Source organism: Styela clava, chromosome 5 (assembly GCF_964204865.1).
Source record: "Styela clava chromosome 5, kaStyClav1.hap1.2, whole genome shotgun sequence".
Taxonomy (NCBI): domain Eukaryota; kingdom Metazoa; phylum Chordata; class Ascidiacea; order Stolidobranchia; family Styelidae; genus Styela; species Styela clava.
The window spans coordinates 16906579-16931059 of record NC_135254.1 but is presented as its reverse complement, the minus strand read 5'-3'; the positions used below and the strand labels follow the sequence as shown (position 1 = coordinate 16931059).

At 34.2% G+C, this 24481-nt stretch overlaps 2 protein-coding genes across 4 annotated transcripts; both read right to left on the bottom strand.

Annotated features, from left to right (window-relative positions):
- Positions 1 to 1123: 1123 nt before the first annotated feature.
- LOC120344797 (collagen alpha-1(XXI) chain-like) lies at positions 1124 to 14042 on the bottom strand. Of its 2 annotated transcripts, none has more exons than XM_039414106.2 (10): positions 11535 to 14042; positions 11095 to 11180; positions 10007 to 10155; positions 9450 to 9566; positions 8597 to 8768; positions 8012 to 8087; positions 6224 to 6363; positions 3178 to 3286; positions 2638 to 2758; positions 1124 to 2544 (listed from the first exon to the last, which is right to left on the bottom strand). In XM_039414106.2, the coding sequence occupies exons 4-10, from the start codon at positions 9562 to 9564 to the stop codon at positions 2402 to 2404; spliced, it is 876 nt and encodes a 291-aa protein (XP_039270040.2). In that variant the 5' UTR covers positions 9565 to 9566; positions 10007 to 10155; positions 11095 to 11180; positions 11535 to 14042; the 3' UTR covers positions 1124 to 2401. The 2 variants fall into 2 exon arrangements, with proteins under 2 accessions (XP_039270040.2, XP_077968726.1); XM_078112600.1 differs by having other exon boundaries at positions 8012 to 8082.
- A 137-nt stretch (positions 14043 to 14179) lies between these two features.
- Positions 14180 to 21821, bottom strand: LOC120344563 (integrin alpha-D-like). 2 transcript variants are annotated; one of them, XR_005569730.2, is made up of 10 exons: positions 21429 to 21816; positions 21259 to 21335; positions 20652 to 20803; positions 19634 to 19751; positions 17652 to 17820; positions 16788 to 17006; positions 16140 to 16254; positions 15630 to 15747; positions 14508 to 15244; positions 14180 to 14443 (listed from the first exon to the last, which is right to left on the bottom strand). XR_005569730.2 is itself a non-coding variant. In XM_039413845.2 (10 exons), the coding sequence occupies exons 1-10, from the start codon at positions 21659 to 21661 to the stop codon at positions 14426 to 14428; spliced, it is 1338 nt and encodes a 445-aa protein (XP_039269779.2). In that variant the 5' UTR covers positions 21662 to 21821; the 3' UTR covers positions 14180 to 14425. The 2 variants fall into 2 exon arrangements, 1 of the variants encoding a protein (XP_039269779.2); XM_039413845.2 differs by having other exon boundaries at positions 15126 to 15244; positions 21429 to 21821.
- Between the last annotated feature and the right edge of the window lie 2660 nt (positions 21822 to 24481).

Below are 24481 nucleotides of genomic sequence, written 5' to 3'. Positions count from 1 at the left end.
TGAAGTCTGTCGTTTTTGAGACATTCAACAACCTGATTTTGTAGGAGCTCAATGGTCTAGTAATTTACACTCTATGTGTATGTATCGTGTCCCAAAAGCTATGCCCACAAACAGTAGAGACAAATAGCCTATGCTGAGAGAAAGACCCCGATATAATAAATTTCATTTTCAGTAAAATTCCAATAACGTTAATTCAAAACATCCTGGAAAACCCTAATTATCCACCTGAAAACAACTTTCCAAATCTCATAATCGGAGTCAGTACATGACCAGGAACACGATGACTTGACAATAACAAGTTAATTGTTAGTAAGTTTTAATTGCTAGTAATAAGTTTTAAGAAAACTCTTTTAATAATATTTGATTGTAGAAAACCTAAAGTTACCCAAAAACCGGAATGACACGTTATTCTTTCATTGTTAATGTAAAAATCTGTTTCTCGGTTATATTTTAATTGCTCTGTAGAAATCAATATATTCTGCCATATTTTTAATGTTAGTCAGATAAGAATTGATCTAACTGTGTGCGCATTGTATTCTATGTATATTGTCAGAATTGCAATAAAACTCAAAGGGTGTTTCAATCGTCTATTTACTACGGCCGAAGGCTATCGACAGCAGATAGACAGTTTGAGTTTAACGAACGCAAAACAAAATGATTGCCAATCAATGCTGGGGTCACAATCCGAAAACCAGACCAGTCAACAAACAATTTATGTGTAGTGGTAACTAATCACTATAAATCGACTAATCACGTAGATCGTTTAAGCTTGTTCCAAATGAGGATCGTTTCAAAGTTTAAAGGTTATTTGATTCAAGATAAGTTGCACTAATGTCGCGCTAATGTCACGCAGAAAACTCTATTTGATATTCCGGTTTGGCAGTTTCAGTAAAAGAGTGTGACTATCTGCTTACAAGTTGTCTACAATTAACGACTTCAAATCCGCCAAAACGATATTACCATTATTCTGTTCTGGCTAAAAGCAAAAGACGAGAAAGATTCTTTTGGCGACCAAGTTTTGTGCTTATCAACGGCGTATTCTTATTTCTAAATCATATTTCCTCTTTCAAAAGGCACTTAAAATTATTCTAAAAAAATGTAATTCATTTGAGGCTAAATTTTATTGGAAATGTTGTTGCTATGACTATTGAAAATTGGATGCAATAACTCCAGAATATTACGGAATTAAAAAAAAATTACGTGTAATATTATTATTTTGTACATCAATTAATTGAAACGACATTTTTCACATGTCTCGAAAAACATATTAGAATAGAGATACAAAAATATGGGCTTTATGTCGTGGTAATGCATTGTCATAGATGAAATAAAAGGTTGGCTTGATAGTCCGTTATATTGAACAAAGATGCTTGAAAATTGGAGATATCCTCATATAGCAGCACTAGGATCGAATATTGATTTGTTATGACATCGGTTCTTCCGGATAAATTATTTTGTCGTTTCCGACCCCGTTGTTCGTTTATTTTCGTTTTTAACTTGTCTTTGTTGATGTTCCTGCAAATCTACACATTTCCCAGACCTATGAAAATTATATAATATGTTTAGGGGAAATCCTTTTGTTTCGTCGGAATAGCAAACACTTACCTAGGTTTATATTTGCAGTTGAATTATCTTCGTCGTCTTTCCCGTATCCCATCCTAAAATCTCGTATTATACATCGCGGCCGTCGTCCCAAGCAAACATGCGAGCGTATAGAAACTGACACATACATACCAAACATACAGCACACAAGCTAGAAACATACTGTTTTCACACACACACACACACATCTTCACACAAATAGTTAACATGGAAAAATAAACACGATACAATAGTTACGGCTGCAAGTTGGACATCCTACATATCAATACATATATTTGTAATGGATGTTTCCACGAGCATCTTTTTCCTTGTTTATTTTTCGTAACAAGGACCAATCAACAAAAAGTCAAACATGACGTAACAATTGTAATTTTGCAGCCACTCAGACGACACTTCGATCGCAGATATTCATTGCCTGGTTTTGCGTTTGTTTTATTTGTCAGTTTTCAGTTATGTTGCCAAAAATTAGTTGTAAATGGAGTATTTCAATTGTCATTATTTCTTTCTACGAGCTTTAGTTTATTTACAATAATCAAAAATTAGTCAGAGAAAAGCTGCAATTGACTAGACTAAAATTTACTATTCGTACCTGTACTCGGCACGTGGTTGTATATTTTAATAAAAGAATGGTTTTGAACATGTAAATCCAATTGTGAGTTACAACTCCCAAAACACTCGCAAAATAAGCATGCTAAATTTTTGCAATAGTAAGATATAGGGAGAATTATTCTGGGCTCAATGGTCGAGGAAACATCCATACCGTATCAACACCCTGTTCAGTTTAATTAATAACTGAATATCAGTAAATAATTGTTACCGAATTGGTTCTTGTATCATTACGCAATCTTCGGATCTCCGGTTTTAATGTACTGTATGCTGCAACAATACCAACTGCACCGAATTCCATTTTATAACCAGCGGTTGTTTGTCCCCCATTCGAACCTTCATTATTGAAAAGATATCGTAAGTAAGACTTGGTTTATTCAATTTTAAAGAAAAGCTTTATTCAAATCACCGAAAGAAAATATTGCCCACCTTCTAAAGCAAGACTTTCATCAATTTCATTTTGTAATTCATTTGCGATTGCATCAAGTGCATCAAAGTTTTTAGCTTTAAATACGCCAGTATCGTTCAATGGATTACCATTTGCAATTAACTGAAATTAAAATGTTTTTACATTGTAACTTCGGGTATTTGAAGGGTTTAATTTAAAGGTTCAATTTACTATATGTGGGAAAGTTCGTTCATAATTTCGACAATGACATTGGACGACCCAACTAGTTTGAGATATTTTCAGCTTGAGTTATTGAAGCTGTCAAAAATATTGCATCGGGTACATGCCAAACTACTAGTATGATTGTGTCGCTTCTAATTAAATCTTTATAAAACTTTAGGAGCAATTATTCTTAAGAGTAAAATAACCACAACTACCTTTTTGGCATATCCGGATATAATGCAGTTATTCGGTTTCATTCATTCTAATTCCTTAAACGTACCAAGAAAACTCGCGAATAACAAAAAACAACATATTGTTTCAAAAAATTCACTTTATAGATTGTCAAAAATATTGTTTACTCTCAGTTCACGTCTTTCATAGTTTCCAACTCCAACGGCGTAGGTTGTTACTCCCATATCCCGTAATGTTTTAGCATTTGCTGAAATTGATTTTTCTGTATCGGAAGCTCTGAGAAAAAAGAATTTCAGGTTATTCTACGAGTTTTTCTTAGACTCTATGCCGCAATGTCACGTTATTAAGTCTTTAATAATTCCAATTTTATGATTCAATATTTACTTTTGAAATCTTAAAACTTGTCCCCATATTATTATATAAAAACTACTCAAAGAGTGAAGAATAAAATCACAGTTTATAAAAGTAGCAAATATTTGCTACTCTGGTTAATTGGTATATTTTATCACACACAACTTGAAGAGATATAAAGCAATATTCAGTGCATGTACCAACATACCAACTTCCCCATAAGAAATCTTGAAAATAAATGGAAACTTGCTATCGTGCGAGTTCTAATACATAGAAAAGCAGTTTTAATGTAAAAAATCAAGTTTAAAGGGCCAGATTAGGGCTATAACGCTCTACCAGGGACACCAATTTTGTTACTTTTGATTTCAGACCAGGTTATGCACGACTATGCATGCTAAAACATGGAAATAATTGACCTAGTCCAGTGGTTCTTAAACTTTTTGAGCCGCGCCCCCCTTTGAAAAATTTTACAAACTTGGCGCCCCCCCCCCTCTTTTTGCTTTGAAAAAATGCTTTTGTGATGGACAGGTTGTCATATATTAAGATGGCGCTATAAGAGTGTTGGTCTCATAGCGTCATTGCTCAGAATGTTTAGGCATAAAACGCTTCGGAGTACAACTTCGCCATTCACTGTCGTATGTATAAAGCCAAATAGTGGTTGGTCATCATACATTCTCGTTTTTCCGCTCAGTTTGCAATACCTGGCAAAGTCAAACTAAATATTAAGTAAAACTAATCAAGCAATAAACCTATGCTTTAATGTTTTTTTTTTTTTTTTTTTTATTTAAAAAGTGAAATAAAAAGCACTTCGCAAAATAGCATTTCGTGCTGAACAATGGAAAATCTGTCACTAAAATGTTGTGAAAAAAAACACTTCACACTATTCAATGAATATATATATATATGTTCTTTGCACTATTCTATTGCAGTAAAATTGCACACACTTTACCAATTCGCTACAGCCATTTTTTGTCGTCATGGCGTGAACCTGCTTGTCAACAACTCGGTTGTGCTTTCAGTTTTGTTTTGATTCTCAGATTGGTAAGTATAGTATTTTGTAATGTGTTCAAAGTTTTCTTCCAGTTTGAATGATGAACCAATTTATGGCATTTCTAAATTTCACCTCATATAGTATGTTTTCACATGTAAATGGTACATTTTTTCTTCTGCAAAGATTTCGAATGTTTGTTCGATTTTCTGCTTAAACGTTTACATAAGACACGTAAAATTTCACTAGATTGTTTACCTCATCACTATTGAGCAATGCAAAAATTATTTACTGTGTGTTAAAAAAATAAGCAACAATTACTGACTTCTTGGCTTGACTAACGTTTTAAACAAAATGGAGAAGTGCAAATGAATTTATGTAAATTTAAAATCAGTTCATTTTTTAATAGTTATTATGCATGTGGACGTTTCCCCGGCCCTTGAACGCTGAAAAATAAAGTCGCTAAGGCGTTTGCGATTGCATTTTGTTTAAATCTCCATTGTTTACGTCAGTGTGGCGTGTTATTTCAGCATTATTTAAGCCCTAAAAATCTTGATTTCGGTGTTTATTCTCCCTACATCCGACATATTCCCTCGACATATTCTCATACCGCGAAGACAATTATAATTACTTTTTTTGTTCTCGAATGGAACCATGACATCTCTGAGGAAACCGAGTTAGTTTTTATTATATAATCATCAGCGACTAGATGCTAAAGATAGAATAAAGAAGTGAATCCGTAAGTAAAAATTTCTTTACTGTAAAAGTGGCATTATAAAATACTAAAAATAAAACGGAAAACACCATGAGTTTTGTTTTGGGGTGGACCGCGACAGATTAAAAACACTTTCTTAGACATTGAAAATCTCATAATCTCCATGTGCGTGCGGCACACCAGTAGTGTTCTAAAACCACAGACTAGAAAGAAATTTTACTCCGTGGGATCGCAGACTTAGGAATATCTATAACGGTGATATCTTGGAATTAATCGAGGGGCGGCATTGCGATAGAGCGGACTAGGAGTTGCAGGGACAGCTCATATTGGTGAAATTGACAAGAATACAAATCAAAACAATATGTAATTGACATTTTTATGGTTGCGGATTTCCGTGTTATTTTGGAGTAGTGGTGCTTTTATTTTATCGACGCAATCGCAGATTTAATTTATCACAATTAAATGAATAAAGCAACCAGCAAGTATATCGATCATGGATTGAATATTTTATTCAACAGAAAAACCATTACATATCCGTTGAAAAAGTCGGCTCTTTTAACGACTGGCGTAATCTCGAGGACTGACTCAGGAGCCGTACCGCGGGGATTTCGTTTCGATGAATATGTATTTTTCATCTACTAATATACTTTACATGTATTTTAATTGTACTAAATTTAAATTTCCTTTTGGGATATTATACCTGATCTTTCTAATGACGACAACGAATTCGCATGAGTGTAATATATATAAAAACTAAATATAATCTGGCAGTTGATCACACTTTATTATGTCCGCGGATTGGCGTGGTATTTTAGATAGGTAATGAGTTTATTTTGTCGTGAGTCGCCGCAACCGCGAGTTACCTTGGAACACAAATGAATTAAAATAGAGAGATATTTTGAATTATTGTAGTTATTACGAGACAGAAAAATTTATTATAACACAAAAAAGCCGGTGGTTTTAACGAACGCGGAGACCGTTTCAAGAGCCGTTACATGTAAATTTCCGATCCCATCTTGGGACCTCTCGCGCCCCCCTGTGAGCACCCCCCCCCCCCCCCCCCCCCCCCCCCCCAGTTTAAGAACCTCTGACCTAGTCCGTCCAACCGATTTTCATTTTTGTACTGTACTTTACCCCCGAATAAAATATAATTCATTACTTTCCATCCGTTAGTAGAACCATAACTTGTTTTGCTTCCTTGAAATGTTCAGTATTTTTAAAATCGTAAACAACTTTCTTCAAGGCTTCACCGGTATGGGTTGAGGGCCCAGATAAAAAAGGTATCTCGTCCATGGCAGCCTATAGAAACAAAGCAATTGAGATACGAGGAGAAATATGCAGGCTACTGATAAAATCGTTTTTCGTTAATGCCACTTACGAATCACCAAGAGATAATTTTTTTCAAATATTATTTAAAATAATGCAGTATTTGTTCATATCGTAATACGGTATTACAAATAATTTTATCTCAGTTTTAGAAAACCAATTGCCAATTCGAAAAACAACTGGTTTTCCAAAAGGAAATAGTAAATGAAAATACCCAATTATTATTACAACGTTACACAGTTTGTAAAACAATCTAGTTAATACTTTTTGCGTTCAAGGTGTGTAAGCAACCATGAAATGAAAAAAGGCATCAATGGACATTACTATAGTTTAATGTAGTGTTCTCCAACTTATGGGTCGCGACTAGGCCTGGGCATATTAAATCGAATATTAAATTATCCGAATCGGTTCAGAGCAAAATTTCGAATCGCCGCCATCTTGTTTTTTTCCTCCCCGCCATTTGTCGAGGTAAATTTCTCAATTTTTTTTTTTATCGTAACCATATTTTTTTTGCAACGCAATTCTGACAAATGACTCTTTTCTGTAGTGAGTTATTGATGAAAACGTGTTTTTTGTGTGTGAACGCTCACCAATCGTTTCCAGTAATTTATGTGTCTGAAGGACCCAATACAAGAAGAAAGTAACATACAATTATATATCTCCCAAGTATTCAAGATTCGATTTGAAAAAATATTCGATTTGATTCTGAAATCATCAGGTATTCGAAAAGATCCAGCCCTAGTCGCGACTTATTTGTTGCTCTATGGTAATTTTAAATGTGGAAAGTATCACAGCGTAAAAACTTGGCATCTTCTGTTATTACTTATCGATTTTAATCGGTAAGTATGTTGATAGGTATTTGTCTGTCTGTTTGTCTGTCTGTTAGATGCACGCGATATCTCACGAAAGCGAGATTGAATCTGCTCCATTTTGCATGTGCATTCATCATATGTCGTACCAGAAGCCTATTGATTTTGGGTGAATTATGTCGTATAATTAGCGAGGTATTAATTAATTAGTGATGGGACACAAGGTGTCACTACGGAGTAAGAGCGCTGTTTTGGGGGATCCCCTAACTTTCGATCGATAAGTCTTCGGTCTCTGACCGATATTCTCGTTAGGTAGTCAGTTAATTTTGTGACCATTCAAGGCATAATCATTATACTGTATACTGCCTAGTAGCCCATTTGAACATATCCTTGAGTCGCGAGATTTTACAGAAATTATTTTTTTCAAATTTGGATTGCTTGAAATAAGGTTGGGTACCACTGGTTTAATGTAAATAAAGTCTACGAACGAAATAAGCAGCAGTGGGTTTCGACCGCAGCAAACTGGTCACATGTACCACAGTTAAAGTCTAGAGGTATTTTTAGCGTTCCGATAGTTATGTCTTATATTTATGGGAAGCGTGTCATGTTAATGTAGCTTACGTAGGGGCACATATACATTTTTTGAAATGATAGGATCTGATGTTATTGAGTTCAATAAAAACGAGATCCTGTTTTCCAAATTTTTAATTCCACAACTGGATATTCCCGCGTACAATCATGAGAAGATATTATGCGGGACTATAGATCTAAAGAAATTGAAATGTCTACTGAATAGGAAAATTTTTACTCACAGCAAAAGATTGGTAGTCCGTGTACTGTCCTATTTTAACATATGTTTTTATTTGGGGTTGCTTCTGAATATCTAAACTGAAGTAAAAAATAAAATAGAGCTCTATTTTCACCATAATTTTTTTGTTTTGGGATTATGTATGGCCTTTGTCAACTAAAAAATGTCGCGAGGTCAAAATCTGGCGTTATTGATGGCATGGGATTAGTAAGCCAGTGTTTTCGTTTTTAAAACTTGGATAAGGTAGGAAATCCAACTTTCTCAAATTCGGAAGACGCAGTTGGAATTGCTTGAGTCGCAATTCCGGTCTACTCGGATTCGGAACCGGGTTATTCAATGCTCTGCAATTGAAGCTGAGCATGAAGTAGAATCTAATGAAATGTTTATGTGTCCATACGTCCCTGGTTGAAAACAACTGCTCTAGAGAATTTTCGGGCATTATTAAACGTATTGTTTATTCTTCCGCCATGCAATAACCATTATACTGCTGCTTTGTATAATGGATTTTATAAAGCTTATAGTATTCAAGAAAAGCACGGATCGTCATCAACATAAAGATTAATATTGGTAAATCATGATATAAACTTACGTATTATCATATTCGGAATATTGAACGACTCCAACTCTTACTGCACCTTTGTCAATGTTTAATTTTTTAGTTATAGTCTTTACCCAGTTCTTGACAATCAGGAAATTTTTTTTTAAAACGGATCCAGATCCATCCAAGACAAACAAAAGTTCGTTATTTCGTATTGAACATCCTGTAGTGTAATGCATAAATAAACGGCACGGGTGCTTTTTTGATATTTCAAAGAATATTTTCGCAAGATACAATATTTTATTAAATACGGGTGACGACGGTTACAATGCGTAACCAGTGGATCGCGAAGCTAATTCAACGTGGGTCGCGAAGCATTTCCAAACGTTACATATAGATTTTCGAATGTTAAATACAAAATCAAAAACGGTGGATTTTGTGATTGTTTTTGTTATGTCCAATGAGTTACATTTAAAATACTGCTAAGCCAGGTTTAATATACGTATTTTACGGACCTTATTGGGCGCAGCGGGTTATTAGTCGCATTCATGTGCTTAGATTGGGTTTTAAGTCATACATAAAGTGCACTGGACTGTAGGTTCAACCAGTGATGGTTTTGAACGTAGGCAATAAAACACTACCTGATCTATACCGTGGGCTTATTGAGTCTCGCAATTGAGTCTCGCAAGTTACAGAGTACAGGCGTACCAAGTAGCGCTCGGCGGGAGATGCTTTCGAAGAATGTGACATACAGATTTCAAATTTATCATATACATATTTCTCATCTGTACATAGGGCATTGATCTCTAAAATTGAACTACCAGAAAATATCATAAGTTACGTAAGAATAATTTAGAATAAGTACTTTTCTTTTGTTCATTGAATAATTTTAATGTCAACATACCTAGCATTTTGGTTCTTTTATCCTTTTCCCACTTTAACCAAAGTTGTTTGATTTGAAACAAAATCCCGGTGTGTAGTTCAAATTTCCACAATCTTGTATTCGAGTTATCGAGCATGACTTTAATTGTTAAAGTATTCATGTTATATATATATATCCCCGTGAAAACAAGACGTTAACAACTAGATTGGGTTAGGGTTAGTCAAATTGAAATGATTGAAGTCAAGCAAATTAACAATGATTTGCCACAAAAGTATTTCTACATTGAGGTTCCATAAATTGGTTCATAGCCCTTGCAATACCACCATAAAACTTGAAAATGCAGGGACATAATTAACTTGAGATAGACATATTGAGACATATTTTTGAACCGGCGCATATGACTGTGCGTATAAACAGATTTACGTTTATTGAATGAATAATTTATATGTTCATCATATGTACCGTTGTTGGACGTTGGTTATTACAACTAAAAATCATTATTGTTTGGTTGATTTGAATATAATATATATATATATAGTATTTTTTTACGTATTTTTATGTAGCCTATACGTATTCACCATGATATTTGCCGAAACCGTTGTTGAAATTGATATCCCAAAATTGTCTCCTGCTTTGGGTTGTATGGGTTTACTAACGGTACATTTTGGAGATATTCCTTGAAAAATCTTCTCATTAAGTTGGCAAACGTGAATGCTTCCTTTTGGCTCTATATAATATAAATACAACTTGCAGTTTTACTTTAAGTAGTACACATTCAAATGCTTGGAATGTAAGATGTAAAAGGTTTGCTATCAAAAGACCCATGTCTTTTTTTCAGTTCACTCTATATAGTTACCACTTGTTAAATCTTAGAAGTGAGGAGTGTATGCTCAAGTAAAGCAATGCGCTACCATATAAGTCATTGCATTGCAGAAAAAACGTTAATCAACCTCAATATATATTATAACGGATAACGATTACTCGTGGAATCACATTTCTACAAAAGTTCTTGGTGAATATATATTTTTTCCGAATAGCACAAACTCGATGTGGATAGGTTACCATTACTATTGAATATATTTCGCCCATTATCAATTATAGTCATCGGTTCCGCGTGTGAGGTCATCAGGAGAAAATTAGGTTTTACATTGTCAAAAATATTATATTAAATAAAGTTTTATAAAAATTGAATGACGTCACTGTGGGAAGGGTCCCACAAACAAAATAGCTCAGGGACACTTATTGTCTTAGTCGGGCTGTCTAGAATTCTGTCTAGAATATCTTGGCTAGGCTACAAAATTTGCTGTAATTTTGTTGCATAACATCATATCTGGGATACTAGCAAATGGCAATTCTGTCGATATTATTGAGATGTGGGTGATCTGTATCGTGAGCCCCCCCCCCATTCATATCATGAAATTGACCTCAAGTTAGTGCTGTGTTGTATTCCCCATCACTTATTGATATCCCTTATTACACCATGAGTAAGATCTTACGGTGTGGTATAGATCTCACAATATAGCAGTACTCAAATTTAGCGGAAGGTACACCTTAAAACGTATCTCTACAAAGACGTATCGTCATCCTCATCTAAAATATTTCTCACAAATATGAACATAGGTCTTCAAAGAATAAAATTTTCCTCCGTCATTACGATATAACTAACCAATTTGTTCCGCTTTGTTTGTGCTTTCAGATATCTGCAAATTCATAGAGGCGGGATCTATCATTTTTGGAGATCCGATCAACATGCTAAAATGAAACGCAAAATAGAAGAATAAATGAGTATCTATCTTTGCAAAACGCAATAATAAAAAATAACTTTATCAAGAGTTTCTCATCAAATATTCAACATGTTTTCCTTATTAGATCATCTGTAGCGAAGGCTCTTAATTGGGGGTAAATTGGCATTAGAGTAACTTGGACCTGACTTGATGTTAAATTTTTAAATAAGAGATTTTTCCAGGAATAAATAAGAAAAAAAACGTTCAGAATCCCTGATCTGAAGTATATATATGTGTTTATATCCTAACAAAAGCAGATAAAGTTTCAACGGATTACCGCTTCAATCCACACGTTGAACAATCTAACTCAAAATCCATTTACCTGATATTTCCTCCGCTATTAACAATTATTTTAAAGTCGTATCCATAGAAAGAACTGTTCACGTTGGTGGGTAGTTGAAGTGATGAATTGATACCAAATTGTGCAACAACAGGTGATACCATATATTGTGCAGTTCCGTCAGTCGAGGCCAAGTTGAACCCATATACGTCTACTTTTGTTGTTACCAGTAGCATAATTCCGTACACTAATATATGAAGCTGCATTTTTGCGTGTTCTGTCATGGGTTCTGTATAGATTCTTATCTTCAGTACGTTTTTTTCTAAAAAAATGTACCCACTATACTTCTTTAGGTGGAAAAGTCTAATATATATATATATATATTCTCCGACTTTACACACATCGGCCACATGTGTTTTCGGAAATTGCTAATCAATTGCCGAACAATATATTGCTGAAGAAAATTTTAAAACTGCTATTGCGCAAGGAAGAATGATTTAGAGTTACACATTGCCAAAGACATGAAAAATTGGGGCAACGAATGTCAGTAACTTGCCTACAAAAATTGATTTAAATTTCTATTTTTCCATTTTCAATACCAAGGAAATGACATGATTCATAGTTTCTGTTATCATATTTGTCAGAATTTATAAAATAATATGGGTCATGCTTTAGCGTCAAATACAATTTCCTGATTTCTGTGCAGAAAAACTCACATAGACGGATCTATATTTAACAATAAATGATGTGATACCACTCTCCAAATGAGCTTCATGACATGGTTCATTCTTTTCATCATCATCAGTTCCGTTCAAACCCGAAAACTGAGTGCGTCTATTGTACTACTTCCTGGTAATTAAATTTGTCTCCTTTCACTTCCATTCTCACCATAATTTCTAGTGACCGCTACATCCCAGTTTAACGATAAAATGTAACAGAAATAAACAGCATTCTATCAGTCTATTTAATTTTCATTCAGTGCCACGTAGACTCACATTTCAATACCTAAGATATTTGCCATAAATATAATGCAAACGGAATCAACGGGCCCACGAAAAAGTAGTTTGCTAGAACAGTCTTATGCAAGAAATTTGTGGGATGTTTTCAAAAACATACTTTTCGGTTTACGAGAGCTTTTGCGCTAACGATGTTTTTCTGTGAATTACTTTTTGCTTGAATAAAGATTATTCAGATTACTTTGAGTTTTGCAAAACAAACATTTACGTGATTAAGGAAAACTTACTTTTGTGAGAACGTTGTTTTGCGGAATGAACGAAAATAGTAGTTCTGCAAGAACGCACTTTCGCAGAAATATAAGTCTTGTAAGAACGGATTCTTGAGCAAATGTGCACCCTATAAGCAGATGGGTCGGAACCTATTTGCGCATACCGTGTACAATTCGGTATCTCATTATTTTTGAATGCTTTTTCTTTCACTAACAAGAATTCAACAACGTGATATGTTTATTAATGACGTGTTATGATTGAAAAAGTTGAAATGTCTACCCGTCTACCAAACTGATTATATATATATATATATATATACATGGCGGAAGTTCGAAATTGGGTGGTGTTTGAAAAATATCATATTCAACACAACCAAGATGTGGTTAGCCTAATTCGTCAACCCAAGCGACATCATTGTGCAAAAACCTACTACTAGTAACGATAACATTGTTTATCGAACCAAAATAGGATACAATTACGAGCAATTGTTGATCTCAAACGAGCATACAGTGGAAACGATTCGCTTTTGTATTACACAAATATGGAACAGCATGCATAAAAATGACCTCTCTTCCGGTATCACGTACCGATGTAAGCAGTTTATCAAAAAATGACACTGTGCATGGGAAAATTCATAAATTGCACAGCACTTGCACGTTCAAATTCGAGTTCATTTGATGGGCTGTTCGATGGTCCGACCTTCAGCCTTATAAACTATAGTTTTAGGATTTGTAGAACCCCTGCTATAAAAGCTGCCATATTTGAGACACCCAACAACCTGATTTCGTAGAAGCGTAAAGCTCTACTTTCGTAGTTTATGCTATATTTGTATGTTTCGTGTCCCGGAATTTATGCCCATCACCTAGTTAAGACGAATAACCCATTTTGAAAGAAAGACCCCTGTAAATTTGTATATAGCAGTTTTCTCAGTAAATTGACTCATAACAAAGAAGTTTGTTTCAAACGACGGTAGGAAACGCCTTACAAAAAGTTCAAAAGTTATTTGACTCACGATAAATTGCATCTCGCTAATATCACGTGGAAAACTCTTTTTGATATTCTAATTTGGCTGTTTCAGTGAAAGAGTGTGACTATGTGCTCACAAATTTTCTACAATGAACGACTTCAAACCGTCAAATGGATGTTACCAATATTCTGTACTGACTAAAAGCAAAACACGAGAAAGATTCTTTTGGCGACGATATTTTGTGCTTAGCAACGATGTATCCTTATTTCTAAATCATTGCAAATTACTTAGGGTGGATGCAAAAACTCCAGAATACTACAGAACAAAAATGACGTGTAATATTATTATTTTGTACTTCAAATACTAAAAACGACATATTTTACATGTCTCGCAAAACATATTAAAATAGAGATACTAAAATATGGGCTTTATTTCGTAGTAATGCATTCAACGAATCCACAGATGAAATAATAGGTTAGCGTCATAATTGTTTATTTTTAATTTTTTCAATTTCTTTCCACCATGCTAAACACAAAGCATTAAAAGATAGAAAAATCCGTTGTAAAGTACAATCAATGCTATAAATTCTTCCGTGGTGATGCCGCTGACTAATGATGCTTGAAAGTTGAAAATTGCTTTGTCATGGAATCGGCTCTTCGGAATAAATTATTTTGCTGTCTCTAACCCCGTTGTTCTTTCATTTCTGTATTTAACTTGGCTTTGTTGATGTTCCCGCAAATCTACACATTTTCCGATACCTGTGGAAATTATAGAATATATTTAATGGAAATTCTTTTGTTTTGTCGGAATGTCAACACTTACCAATAGGTGTTTATTTGCAGTTGAATCATCTTTGTCGACCTTCCCGTATCCGGTCCTAAAATTCCGTGAAAAAACGCGGCCGTCGTTCTAAGCAAACATACGAGCATATAGAAACTGACACATTCATACGAAACATTCAACAGACAAATTAAAAACATACTGTTTTCACACACAAACACACACACACACACACATCTCCACACAAAAGGTCAACATGGAAAAATAAACACAATCCAATAGTTCCGACTGCAAGCTGGTTTTAAGAAAAACAATTAACACTGGAAGTGTTCGCATGACAAGAGCTTCATAAATAGTACTGCATAGAATTTTTCACATTTAACTCGGGTAAGAAAGCTAAACGTAAACGAGTAAAAACAAAGTTTTGCTGAATTTTGTCATGAGATAAGATCAATTTAATCGGACCATATACATGGTCTCATATGATGGAAGAACCACCAGCCGTCACGTGATTAACCCTCTGGTGCAAAAACCTATCAATATTTCAGACTGATTTCAATTCGCAAACCAGGAGTAATAATCGTCTGTGTATTCGCTCAGCAAGGATGGCGATCACTGGGATGAGGATGGGGACCTCACTTGTTATCAAACTCAAGTTACCGGATGAGCTTTTACAAAAGATCTTCGATTTCTTGCAGTGCTTCCTCGACCATAGGCACTGGCAAGTCCTAATTGACCAAACTCCATTTTGTAGCCTGTTCCACCAGTTCCAGTAGTACCTTTAAAATCAGAAAGTTTTATATCGTGGTCTAGTTCCTACCTTTTTATAATGACTTTTCTTTTACAATGGTTTTTTAACGCAAGGTCGAAGGTGATTTGTATTCGAACATTTTGAATAATTCCTTTCGCGTGGTTGATAATTTCAGTCTAACCAGTTTTCTAAGATAGGGTAGGGTTTACATTTTTATCCCAGGGGAGAAGAAAGGCGATAGGATGGCTTAATCCTATTGCGAACCACGTCCCCTCGTCCGGTTACCAGTCCAGGTCGATATGGGATAATTTAGCCAGTTATTTAAGACTTTGAGATAATGGTAAGAAACGGAATCACAAAAACAATGCTTTTAGAATCGAACACTCTCATTATATTCACACTTACAAATGTACCTTCAAGTACAATTCCTCCTATCTCTGCTTCCAATTCTTTCGCAATAGCTGTTAGCCCGTCAAAGTCTGCTGCCATAAAAACTCTAGTTTCGTTCTCCGGATCACCGTTTGCTATTAACTAAAATGAACAATTCAAAATTTGTCCTGTATATGAGTTTATATTGTTGCACCCTTTATTTATTGCAGTGCTTCTCAAACTTCTTACGCGCCCATTTTTTTGGAATTTGTGAAGTATTGCGCACCACCTCAAAAATGACTAGCCAGTAATAACCAACAAATAACAGATAGTAGGGCAAAAGTATGTATAATAAAAAAAAACTGGGAATACGTGGATGGAATTGCAATCTCTAAACAATAAAGAAATGTAAATACCCAAAATAAGGCGAGCGAGATCAAATCTAAGAAATATTTTTTATTTTCAATCAGCTTTACGCTACCTCAAAAAATTGTGTACGCCCCACTGAAAAACACTGATTTAGTGTATTTGCCACAGATAAGTATGCGACTTACTCTCAGTTCAGTTCTGTTCACAGTTTCATTGCTTCCCACTCCAACAGCATACGGTATTACTCCCATCTGTCTCAAAAATTCCGCATTTACTGCAACATCTTCTGTATCCTTCGCCCTGTATTAAAAAAAAATGTGATAGATTTTATCCGGATATTGATAAGAAATGGGAATCAGACATTATGGTTTTTATCCAATATGTAAAAGATGTCCAATAGATGTACAATATGTAGACAATCAAGAAAACGACTTCGAGTTAACAAATATTTGACTCGAAATTTAGATTGGAACCAGGTTTTTTCACCTCTACAGTTGGAGACTTTCTAATTTCAATTTTTCTTGTGCGTTGAATAACATTTTTTTCTTGAACATTTTGAAGGCAGCTACTGATTTTTGGTTGGAAATTCGATGTTTTGTTACTCTAATTCCATCACCAGGGAATTCAAAATGTCGACCCGCCAACTGCTTTTAAGAAGCCAACAGACATAGGGCTGTCACTGGATTAGAAACGTTGTTCTTTATGCTATAACAATTTTAAATAAATTTTTGTCTTGAAAAATTATTTTCTGGATGCCTATAAAAATTAAAATAAATTGATTTAGCCACTGTAAATACATTCGGAATTATTTGAATCAGAATTCGAAAACTCACATTCCGTCAGTTAGTAACACCATGACCTGTTTGGTCGAAGCCTTGTTGTAGTTCTTGGTATTTTTGAAGTCCGTGACAACTTTTTTCAATGTGGCTCCTGTATAAGTTGTATATCCTTGCAATTTGATTCTGTCTACTTCGTTCGCGAATGTTTCATAAGATTTGAATTGTCCGATTGTTATGTGAGTGACAATCCACGGCTGGTTGTCGATATCCGAACTGAAATAAAACGATGTTTTCGAATATACGTTAAATGAAAAATCATACACACAGTTTATCGATTACTGAATATATATATGGTTATAGTAAATTTGAGTGGAGTGAAAATTACAATTTTTCGTAAATATCTCATTATCCGAACAGTAGCAATTCCTACCATTGCTTCAAACTGATTGCATCAAGTTCATGCCAAGCTTCAATAATGAGTCAGGCATCTGAATAACGATGTTGCGTGGATTTACTGTCTGCATTTGTTGATTACCAAGTTGTAAGCAGGCTAAATCACCAAACGCAAACCAGTAATCGAATTTATTTTATAAAACACAGAGTTTATAAAACAGTTAAAGGAAATCCGCGAACATTGAATAATTGAAGAGCGATAATTATGTTTCAAAGAGAGTAATTGCGTATTGTACTGCTGGTGATTAGAAATTCTTATTGAGGATGTTCGCCATTCCAACTTAAACAGAATCCTCAGAAAGCACGGAATATAACCGAATCACGGACGATAAAATGTACCATAGGCTGTGTGGTTGGCCATGAACTCACACCGTATTATCATCTCTTTTCTCCGTTAAACATAAAAAACGAATCCAAATTGACCTTTGACTCTCGAATACTTCTCTTTTTAATAGTGAAACTTACGCATTTGTATAGTGAGAATATTGAACGACACCGACTGTGACTCTTCCTTCCTCAAGTTGAAGTTTCTTCGAGATTTCTTTGACCCATTCTTTAACTTTAGAAAATTCTGTTCCCACCGATCCAGATCCATCAAGTACAAACAAGACTTCGACGTGTAAAATAGGACAGCCTGGAAAAGAGTTGTCATGTTTCCAGCATTCAAGATTTATTGTTATTAAATGAGACAATGGATAACATCGAGGCTTAACTCAAATCGGCATTTCCCGAATTTCCCTCAAGAGAGGAATTTTGTTGTTCCCGGGGAGGGAAATATATATGTATTACTTTTTATTCAATATAGCATTACTATTCTTTACCTTTTTAGTATTACCGTATTAACTATTTATTCACACATTATAAACAATTCGAACTGAACAAAAGCCGGGTTGCGAGTTGCAAGCAACCATAGCCTGGGAAGCAGAATTTTTATGCATAGTGAGGTAGAAGTAGTAGTGAGGTTGAAAGATTCGATATAGGCATATGGTGGAATATTTATATCGAAAATTGTTGGGATGCACTAGCTTAAACGATTTTTCAAGTATTCAAGAGGTTAGCAAAACGACTTCAGTACATTTTAAAACACTTTCTTCCAAGCCCGATCTATTTTAATTGAATAGAATATGGAATCGATTTAGTTGGACGAAGGATACGGAACACAAATTTTCAATGGTTAAAGATTGAATTTGTCGATTGAATGCTATTGCCTTCTTTATTTTAAATTTATTTCGCGTTCGCTATCGTTGCGACTTAGTGGTCAGTCTTAATCGGTCTTGTGAAATATCACATACCTGTACTACTTTGTTTTGGCATTCGTGTCCATATATTTGAGCATTGCTCTTTGTTTCTGTATGAATACTAATTTCATTTTTTATATATGTTTCCGAATGGGAATATATCAGTGACATCTATAGCACGTAACTTCCCAAATTTCAAAAATAATATGATTTATTAGGAAGCTTGTCTATATATGTAAGAGTTAAATACCCACATTCCGATTTGATAGTACTGTTTACAGCTGTCGTTTCCAGGTTATCGCTTCGCCTATTTGAAACTTTTTATTCCCCCCATTTCCATGCATAAAAATTACTACAATTGTTCGATCTTTAATGAACCCTTAGCTAGTATTATGCACGAATCACCGTAACGCGCTTTTGTAGAGTTTGAGCAGTTAATGTTGTGTGCATAAATAAACATTATAATAATAATAATAGATAAATGAAGAATAATAGTAGTTGTACTACAGATTAATACTAAGCAAATTCCATCCCCAAGAATGATAAAATTTCTCCCTGGGGAGTAATCCTTCCATGGTTAGGCAACGTTGGTTCGAAGTCTTAAAAATAACTGTAATTGCATACTGGAGAACATAAATTTTGAATGCAATATGGTCACGATCTAATGATTCTTATTATGACATCATTGGTACGATCAAGGTGCTTCAGTGAGCACTACTCATTCATGTAGCCAACAGATTAAATCGAATTATTTTTAGATTTGACGTAATATATCAATTAAAATGATTAATTTATTCGCATGACTTAAAATCCCATAATGATTCGTACATTATTGATCAACTGAGAATGTCATGACAGTTAGAAAGGGGATTGGTTCAACAGATATATACATAACCATGGCAATTTAAAACAGATTTTTCGAACTCAAAATTAAGTATAAAAACTATCATATATATAAATAGATTTTATATAGGTTATATATACCAATAGAATGCCGTCAAATATGTTCTAGAGAAGGCATTTTTTTCACTTAGCATTCATTATTTTATGACGTTGCGATTTAATGGAATAACTCTGATCATCAAAATGAAACCTCTCAACTTTTGCGTGGACAACATGAATTGAAATAGTCAGTAGTTATATATATCTTATTAACAATAGAGATGAAGAATAAAATAAAAGTGAGTTGTAATCCTTTGGCCTACTTACTTATTGCTTTTGTGTTATCGTCTTCTACCCACGTCAATCCATAGTCGCTCGATTTATAGCAAAAGCCGGGACTATATAATAAGTCACCGCAATTTTGAATCCGAGTAGGTGAGCAAGTCTGCAAATAGTGCAAATTAAATTAGAATGCAATTACCACGCACGGTTCTATCACATAATTAATATAACGGTATATTGAAATGAATCTTTTATAGAACAAGAAGCGGGCGAAAATTGTGCAATTGTGGCTTTATAACTCAACTGGAATAGGTCTGTTCTGTAAATTTATGTCATTTCATGTGAATGTATAGCCAAAGATGTACTTTTGCCCTCATTGCACAGTTTTCTTCATGTAATTATTCCACTCAATAGTATTTTCATGAAACCCGTTTCATCAAATATTTGAGTATATATAGTGATATGCGAAGAAAAGCTGATCCGCAACGCAAAGATTCATTGAACAGATATATATCAACAAACAATGCTTAAATATGTGGACACGAAAGTTGTACATCGGTACTGGTAAGGTAAGGCTTTAGTTTAGAACCCAGTTTTGGTGAGATATCAGGTAATATAAGACACATAAAAACCTTCTCGTTGATCCAACTATCCCAAATGACTGAAAATTTTGAATCGATATATTCTTCAGTTACGAAGAAAATTGATTATTTTTGGCAATAACGACAATTCCAACACAACAACAACAAGGCTGAAAACAACAACAATTTAGCAAAGCGATGTATACGTAAACTTCGTGTCGAACAATCATAGTCGTCAACCCCGTCTATCTGAGACTACATATATATGCAGTTGGTAAAAAGAGCTACAGCAAAAAAAGAGGGTTGAAACAATAAAAGTGTGGTAATTTGATATTTTATTCTAACGCCTTGATTATAACACATAATTATATTGTGACATCACTTTGCTTTTCAATGTCACTTTGAGAAACATGACCCCATCACTACTAAGTTAATACAGAAGAGCGCACTCTCAAGTTCCAGCCAAATTTACTTATACTCACCATAATTCTTCCGTCTGGTCGTACTGGGAATGCTAACCCATAATTGTCTCCATTTTGTGGATTGTTAGGGTAAGCCGGCACACATGTTGGAATATCACCGGTTGTAAATAAGGAATGAGATATTGCGCATGATTCAATACTTCCTTTTGGTTCTAAGCACAAAATACACTTTACATTATTAAAAACTAAAAAGAATATTAACGAATTAATAAATGTAAAAATTGATTAAATTCTTTAAACTTTTTTGGTCGAGATTATGAAGTATGAGTTTCAGTATTTGGTGGAAATATACAAGTCATTATATAAAATATTTTCGGACATTTCTATAATGACACACAGACCATTTTTTAAATATGACTTCTTCTGTATACCTGGCATCTTTCGATACACTTGCAGGATATAATTGTAGGGATGTGGAGTTCTGATTGTATAGGTACGTCTAGATTGATCAAATTAAGATTGATAATACTAGGAAGATTTTAAGAAAGTTTACTCAAATCAAGAGGTTTTATTCCATACTCAAACAAATTGTAAAAAATTGATAAGTGGGAGCGAAGATTATAGAACAGCTCAAATAATTACTCTTCGTGAGTGAATTAAATCTCACCTTGGCTTATTCCGAGTGTCTTATCTTGCCATGCTGGATTTGTTGGGTTAATCATTTTAGGTGACCCTATCATCATTCTGTGAAACATTGATTAATTAAAGATAAGTTTATGTATACATTATTTTATCACTCTAAATTGCATCATTTTTTTGAAGTTTCGTTGATCTTACCCGACTGTTCCATCACTCTTCTGTATTATATTAAAACTATAACCAAAATAAGAAGGAACAATGTCAGCTGAAAGTTGCTTTATTCCACCGCTAATGTTTGCCACTCCTAGTTGTTCCACGACAGGTGACGTAACAAACGTTGCCATTTTCTCTGTCAGCACCAAATTATATGAAAACGTCTTTCGTAAGATGATCAGTACCAAAAATGTTTGCACCGTTGTCTTCAACATCATGATCTATCCGGATCCGGATATTTCCCGGATTTGCGTTGTAAAAAATTACTTAACTTAGTAAACACGGGTCACTTCGACACATGTACATAAACTTAGATGGGTAGATAAATAACACCAGTAATTTAATAAAGTGACTTACTTGTACATACGATAATAGATTAGAGACATAGATTTTACAAGTTTTTTTCAATTACAATCTAAACAAGGCGTTCCGTAAGCGGACACTGATACATCAAACGCCAACTTTTCTTATAAGTTTTCTACCGGTATATATTACATTCTGGATAAGGCAGTGACAAAGGTAATGTTTGAAGCCAAATCTTTACCTTGGTAGCTAAAGTTGTCTAAAAAGTCTAACGCACTAATATCCAGGCCATCGCTCCCAGTATTATACAGTATTTATTATAAATTATTGCAGCTGGTTATATATTATATATTTATATATAGGTATCCTCAACTAGATACTTGCCGACCCACTCATTAACACTGGCATTTCATATTAAAAACTTCATAAAAAACTAGTATTATAATATCTAAAGGTTAATTAGGTAATATTAAAACCATAGCATTGATATTGGCACGATTCAATATACCATTTTCAAAAAGTCGTCGTGTTCGTTTTTTTGTTAAAGTGCGTATAGTAAAACTTATATAAAAATATATATAAAAGTTATTAGTTATTTTCACGTAACTAAAAAGATAGAAATAAACAATAAGGTTGCTCTGAATTGCATTTATGGTACAAAAAGTATGCTTTTCAATAGTCAAATAAAATGTAAGACGAATTGTATCAATTTCTCAATTTCAAGTATATATATTTTTTAATTTACTAAATATTTTTAACCGTATAGGTAAAAAGTAATTAAGCCGTATCGATTTATTACTTTAGGAAGCGCCAAATTATTTAACGCAACAATAATCTCGATTTTGTCAGGGAGTCTTTACTTATTAAAAACTAAGAAAAAGCAATAAAATCTTGCGGAAGAGTGTTGTTATGGTGTATGGATACATTAAATAACTAACATTATCGTTAAGTTTCATATAATCTTTTGTGAATTGAGTGCGGTAAAATCATCTCGATTTTTGTCCAAAAGTCTTTTCTTTTAAAAAACTACCTGAAACCATTGGATTTTATTATTGTATAAACATAACATAATCGTTAAATTTTAAATAATTCATTGAGATTTCGTTCATCATCACAATGAATTGAAATATTAGTAAAGAGTATGTAAAAAACTTTTCATTCAATCGCATTTGAAAAAAAACTAAAATATTTGTTTACATCTGTATATTGATATACATAATATTTTTTTCACAAGTAAGGGACACAAAAAAGGCGCATTGCTCTAAGCTAAGGAGTTAGATTAGATCATTAGAAGATTTGTTTATCAATGCTTATTAGTTCAACATAGGGGATAAAAACGAGTTTGACCACAAAAATTTGACTTGTAACCGAAACGGAAGCAGGTACAAATAAATTTGTATCGATCATTTAGTTCGGTAAACTTTGTTTGAATTCATTTTTAATTATAGGCATATACTCAAAAACCATACGATATCCTGAACGAAGCTGGAACTCTGGAACAGCTACGATCAGCACATGTATCAGGGTGCCGGTACCCGAACTGTCCTTGCTTTTCCAGGTCCCGTGGCGGTGATTCGTGCTTCCAGATTCAACGTGAATTGAAATACCAAATAATTGGAGTCGCTACTACTCGTTCGAGAAAAATCGACATAAATGCAATTCTGCCCAAAAAACACTTATATCCCACAAACTTCAAGAGGGTCTAGTAGTTTGTCTATCAAAGCTCGCAATTTTATAGGCCTACATCCCACTTTTTTATAGTGTCTGCATTTTGGATTCGATGAGAAGTTGAATCATAATTGCTGTATTGCAGTATGGCAAGTCTCTCTGGTTCTCCTTCTATTATGAAGTGAATTACGTAATTTGAATCACGCGTTTGACTCATTAGAGATATGGCTGCTGAATTGGCATCGAGACAGCTTCTTACCCATTTATTTAAATATTTTGATGATTCATGCACAATATGGCATGATGTATTTATCTCGCACATTGCTATGCTCAGATCATCTTTGACCCAATAGAGGTGAATCTCGTAACTTTCTGAAAACTGTGGAGTATTGATATTTAGAAATCTTGCGGCAATTTAAGTAGTAAGAATACCAGTTTAAGTAACATAAATGATTGACTGAAAAATTTCATTGAGAAAATCTTTTTCATACTTTATACTTGAGCTACGAGAGATTACTATGATTATTCTAAATTTTTTTTCAAGTTTATCATGCAATAAAACAGTTATTGGAATCTGGGTCGAATCGAGCATTGGGATTACGCTTAGCCATTCAAGCAACCTTAATAAAACACTACGTAAAAACCTAGATCATCAGATTTACAATAAAAATAATAAGATAGTACAAGCTATTGCGTTCTTCGAAATTCACGTGGCAAAACACGTATAAGCTTGAAACCCCGATGTAATTGCTAAGCATGGAAGTAGACTAGGAAACTGAAATATATATCCAAAACTCTGATGGAATTTAGCTATGTACAAAAACGAAGGCATGGAATGAGGTTTACGTACAACTATCGTAAGATTGAAGGAGTACGTCGAAAATAATTGGTCGATGACATATCTACGACGGAATTTTGTGTCCGAACGAGGTTTTGGGCAATTGGACAGAAGTCCGGAGCAGTATTTTTTACTTTGTTGACTCCCGTTTGTTAGATCTTCGAGAACGATCTAAAAGCCAATGGTACTGAAGGCGTGACGCATAGAATTTGCATTCAATTATGCTGTG

What these genes read in the sequence shown, in the direction of transcription:
- LOC120344797 (XM_039414106.2), bottom strand. Translation starts at nt 9,564, where the DNA reads ATGCTCGATAACTCGAATACAAGATTGTGGAAATTTGAACTACACACC. An exon ending in TATTCCGAATATGATAATAC is followed by an intron (nt 8,088 to 8,596) that starts GTAAGTTTATAT and finishes TTTTTACTTCAG; the next exon opens with TTTAGATATTCAGAAGCAAC. An exon ending in GTTCTACTAACGGATGGAAA is followed by an intron (nt 3,287 to 6,223) that starts GTAATGAATTAT and finishes CTTTTTTCTCAG; the next exon opens with AGCTTCCGATACAGAAAAAT.
- LOC120344563 (XM_039413845.2), bottom strand. Translation starts at nt 21,661, where the DNA reads ATGATGTTGAAGACAACGGTGCAAACATTTTTGGTACTGATCATCTTA. An exon ending in AAGAGTGATGGAACAGTCGG is followed by an intron (nt 21,336 to 21,428) that starts GTAAGATCAACG and finishes AATGTTTCACAG; the next exon opens with AATGATGATAGGGTCACCTA. An exon ending in GACACTCGGAATAAGCCAAG is followed by an intron (nt 20,804 to 21,258) that starts GTGAGATTTAAT and finishes TTTTGTGCTTAG; the next exon opens with AACCAAAAGGAAGTATTGAA.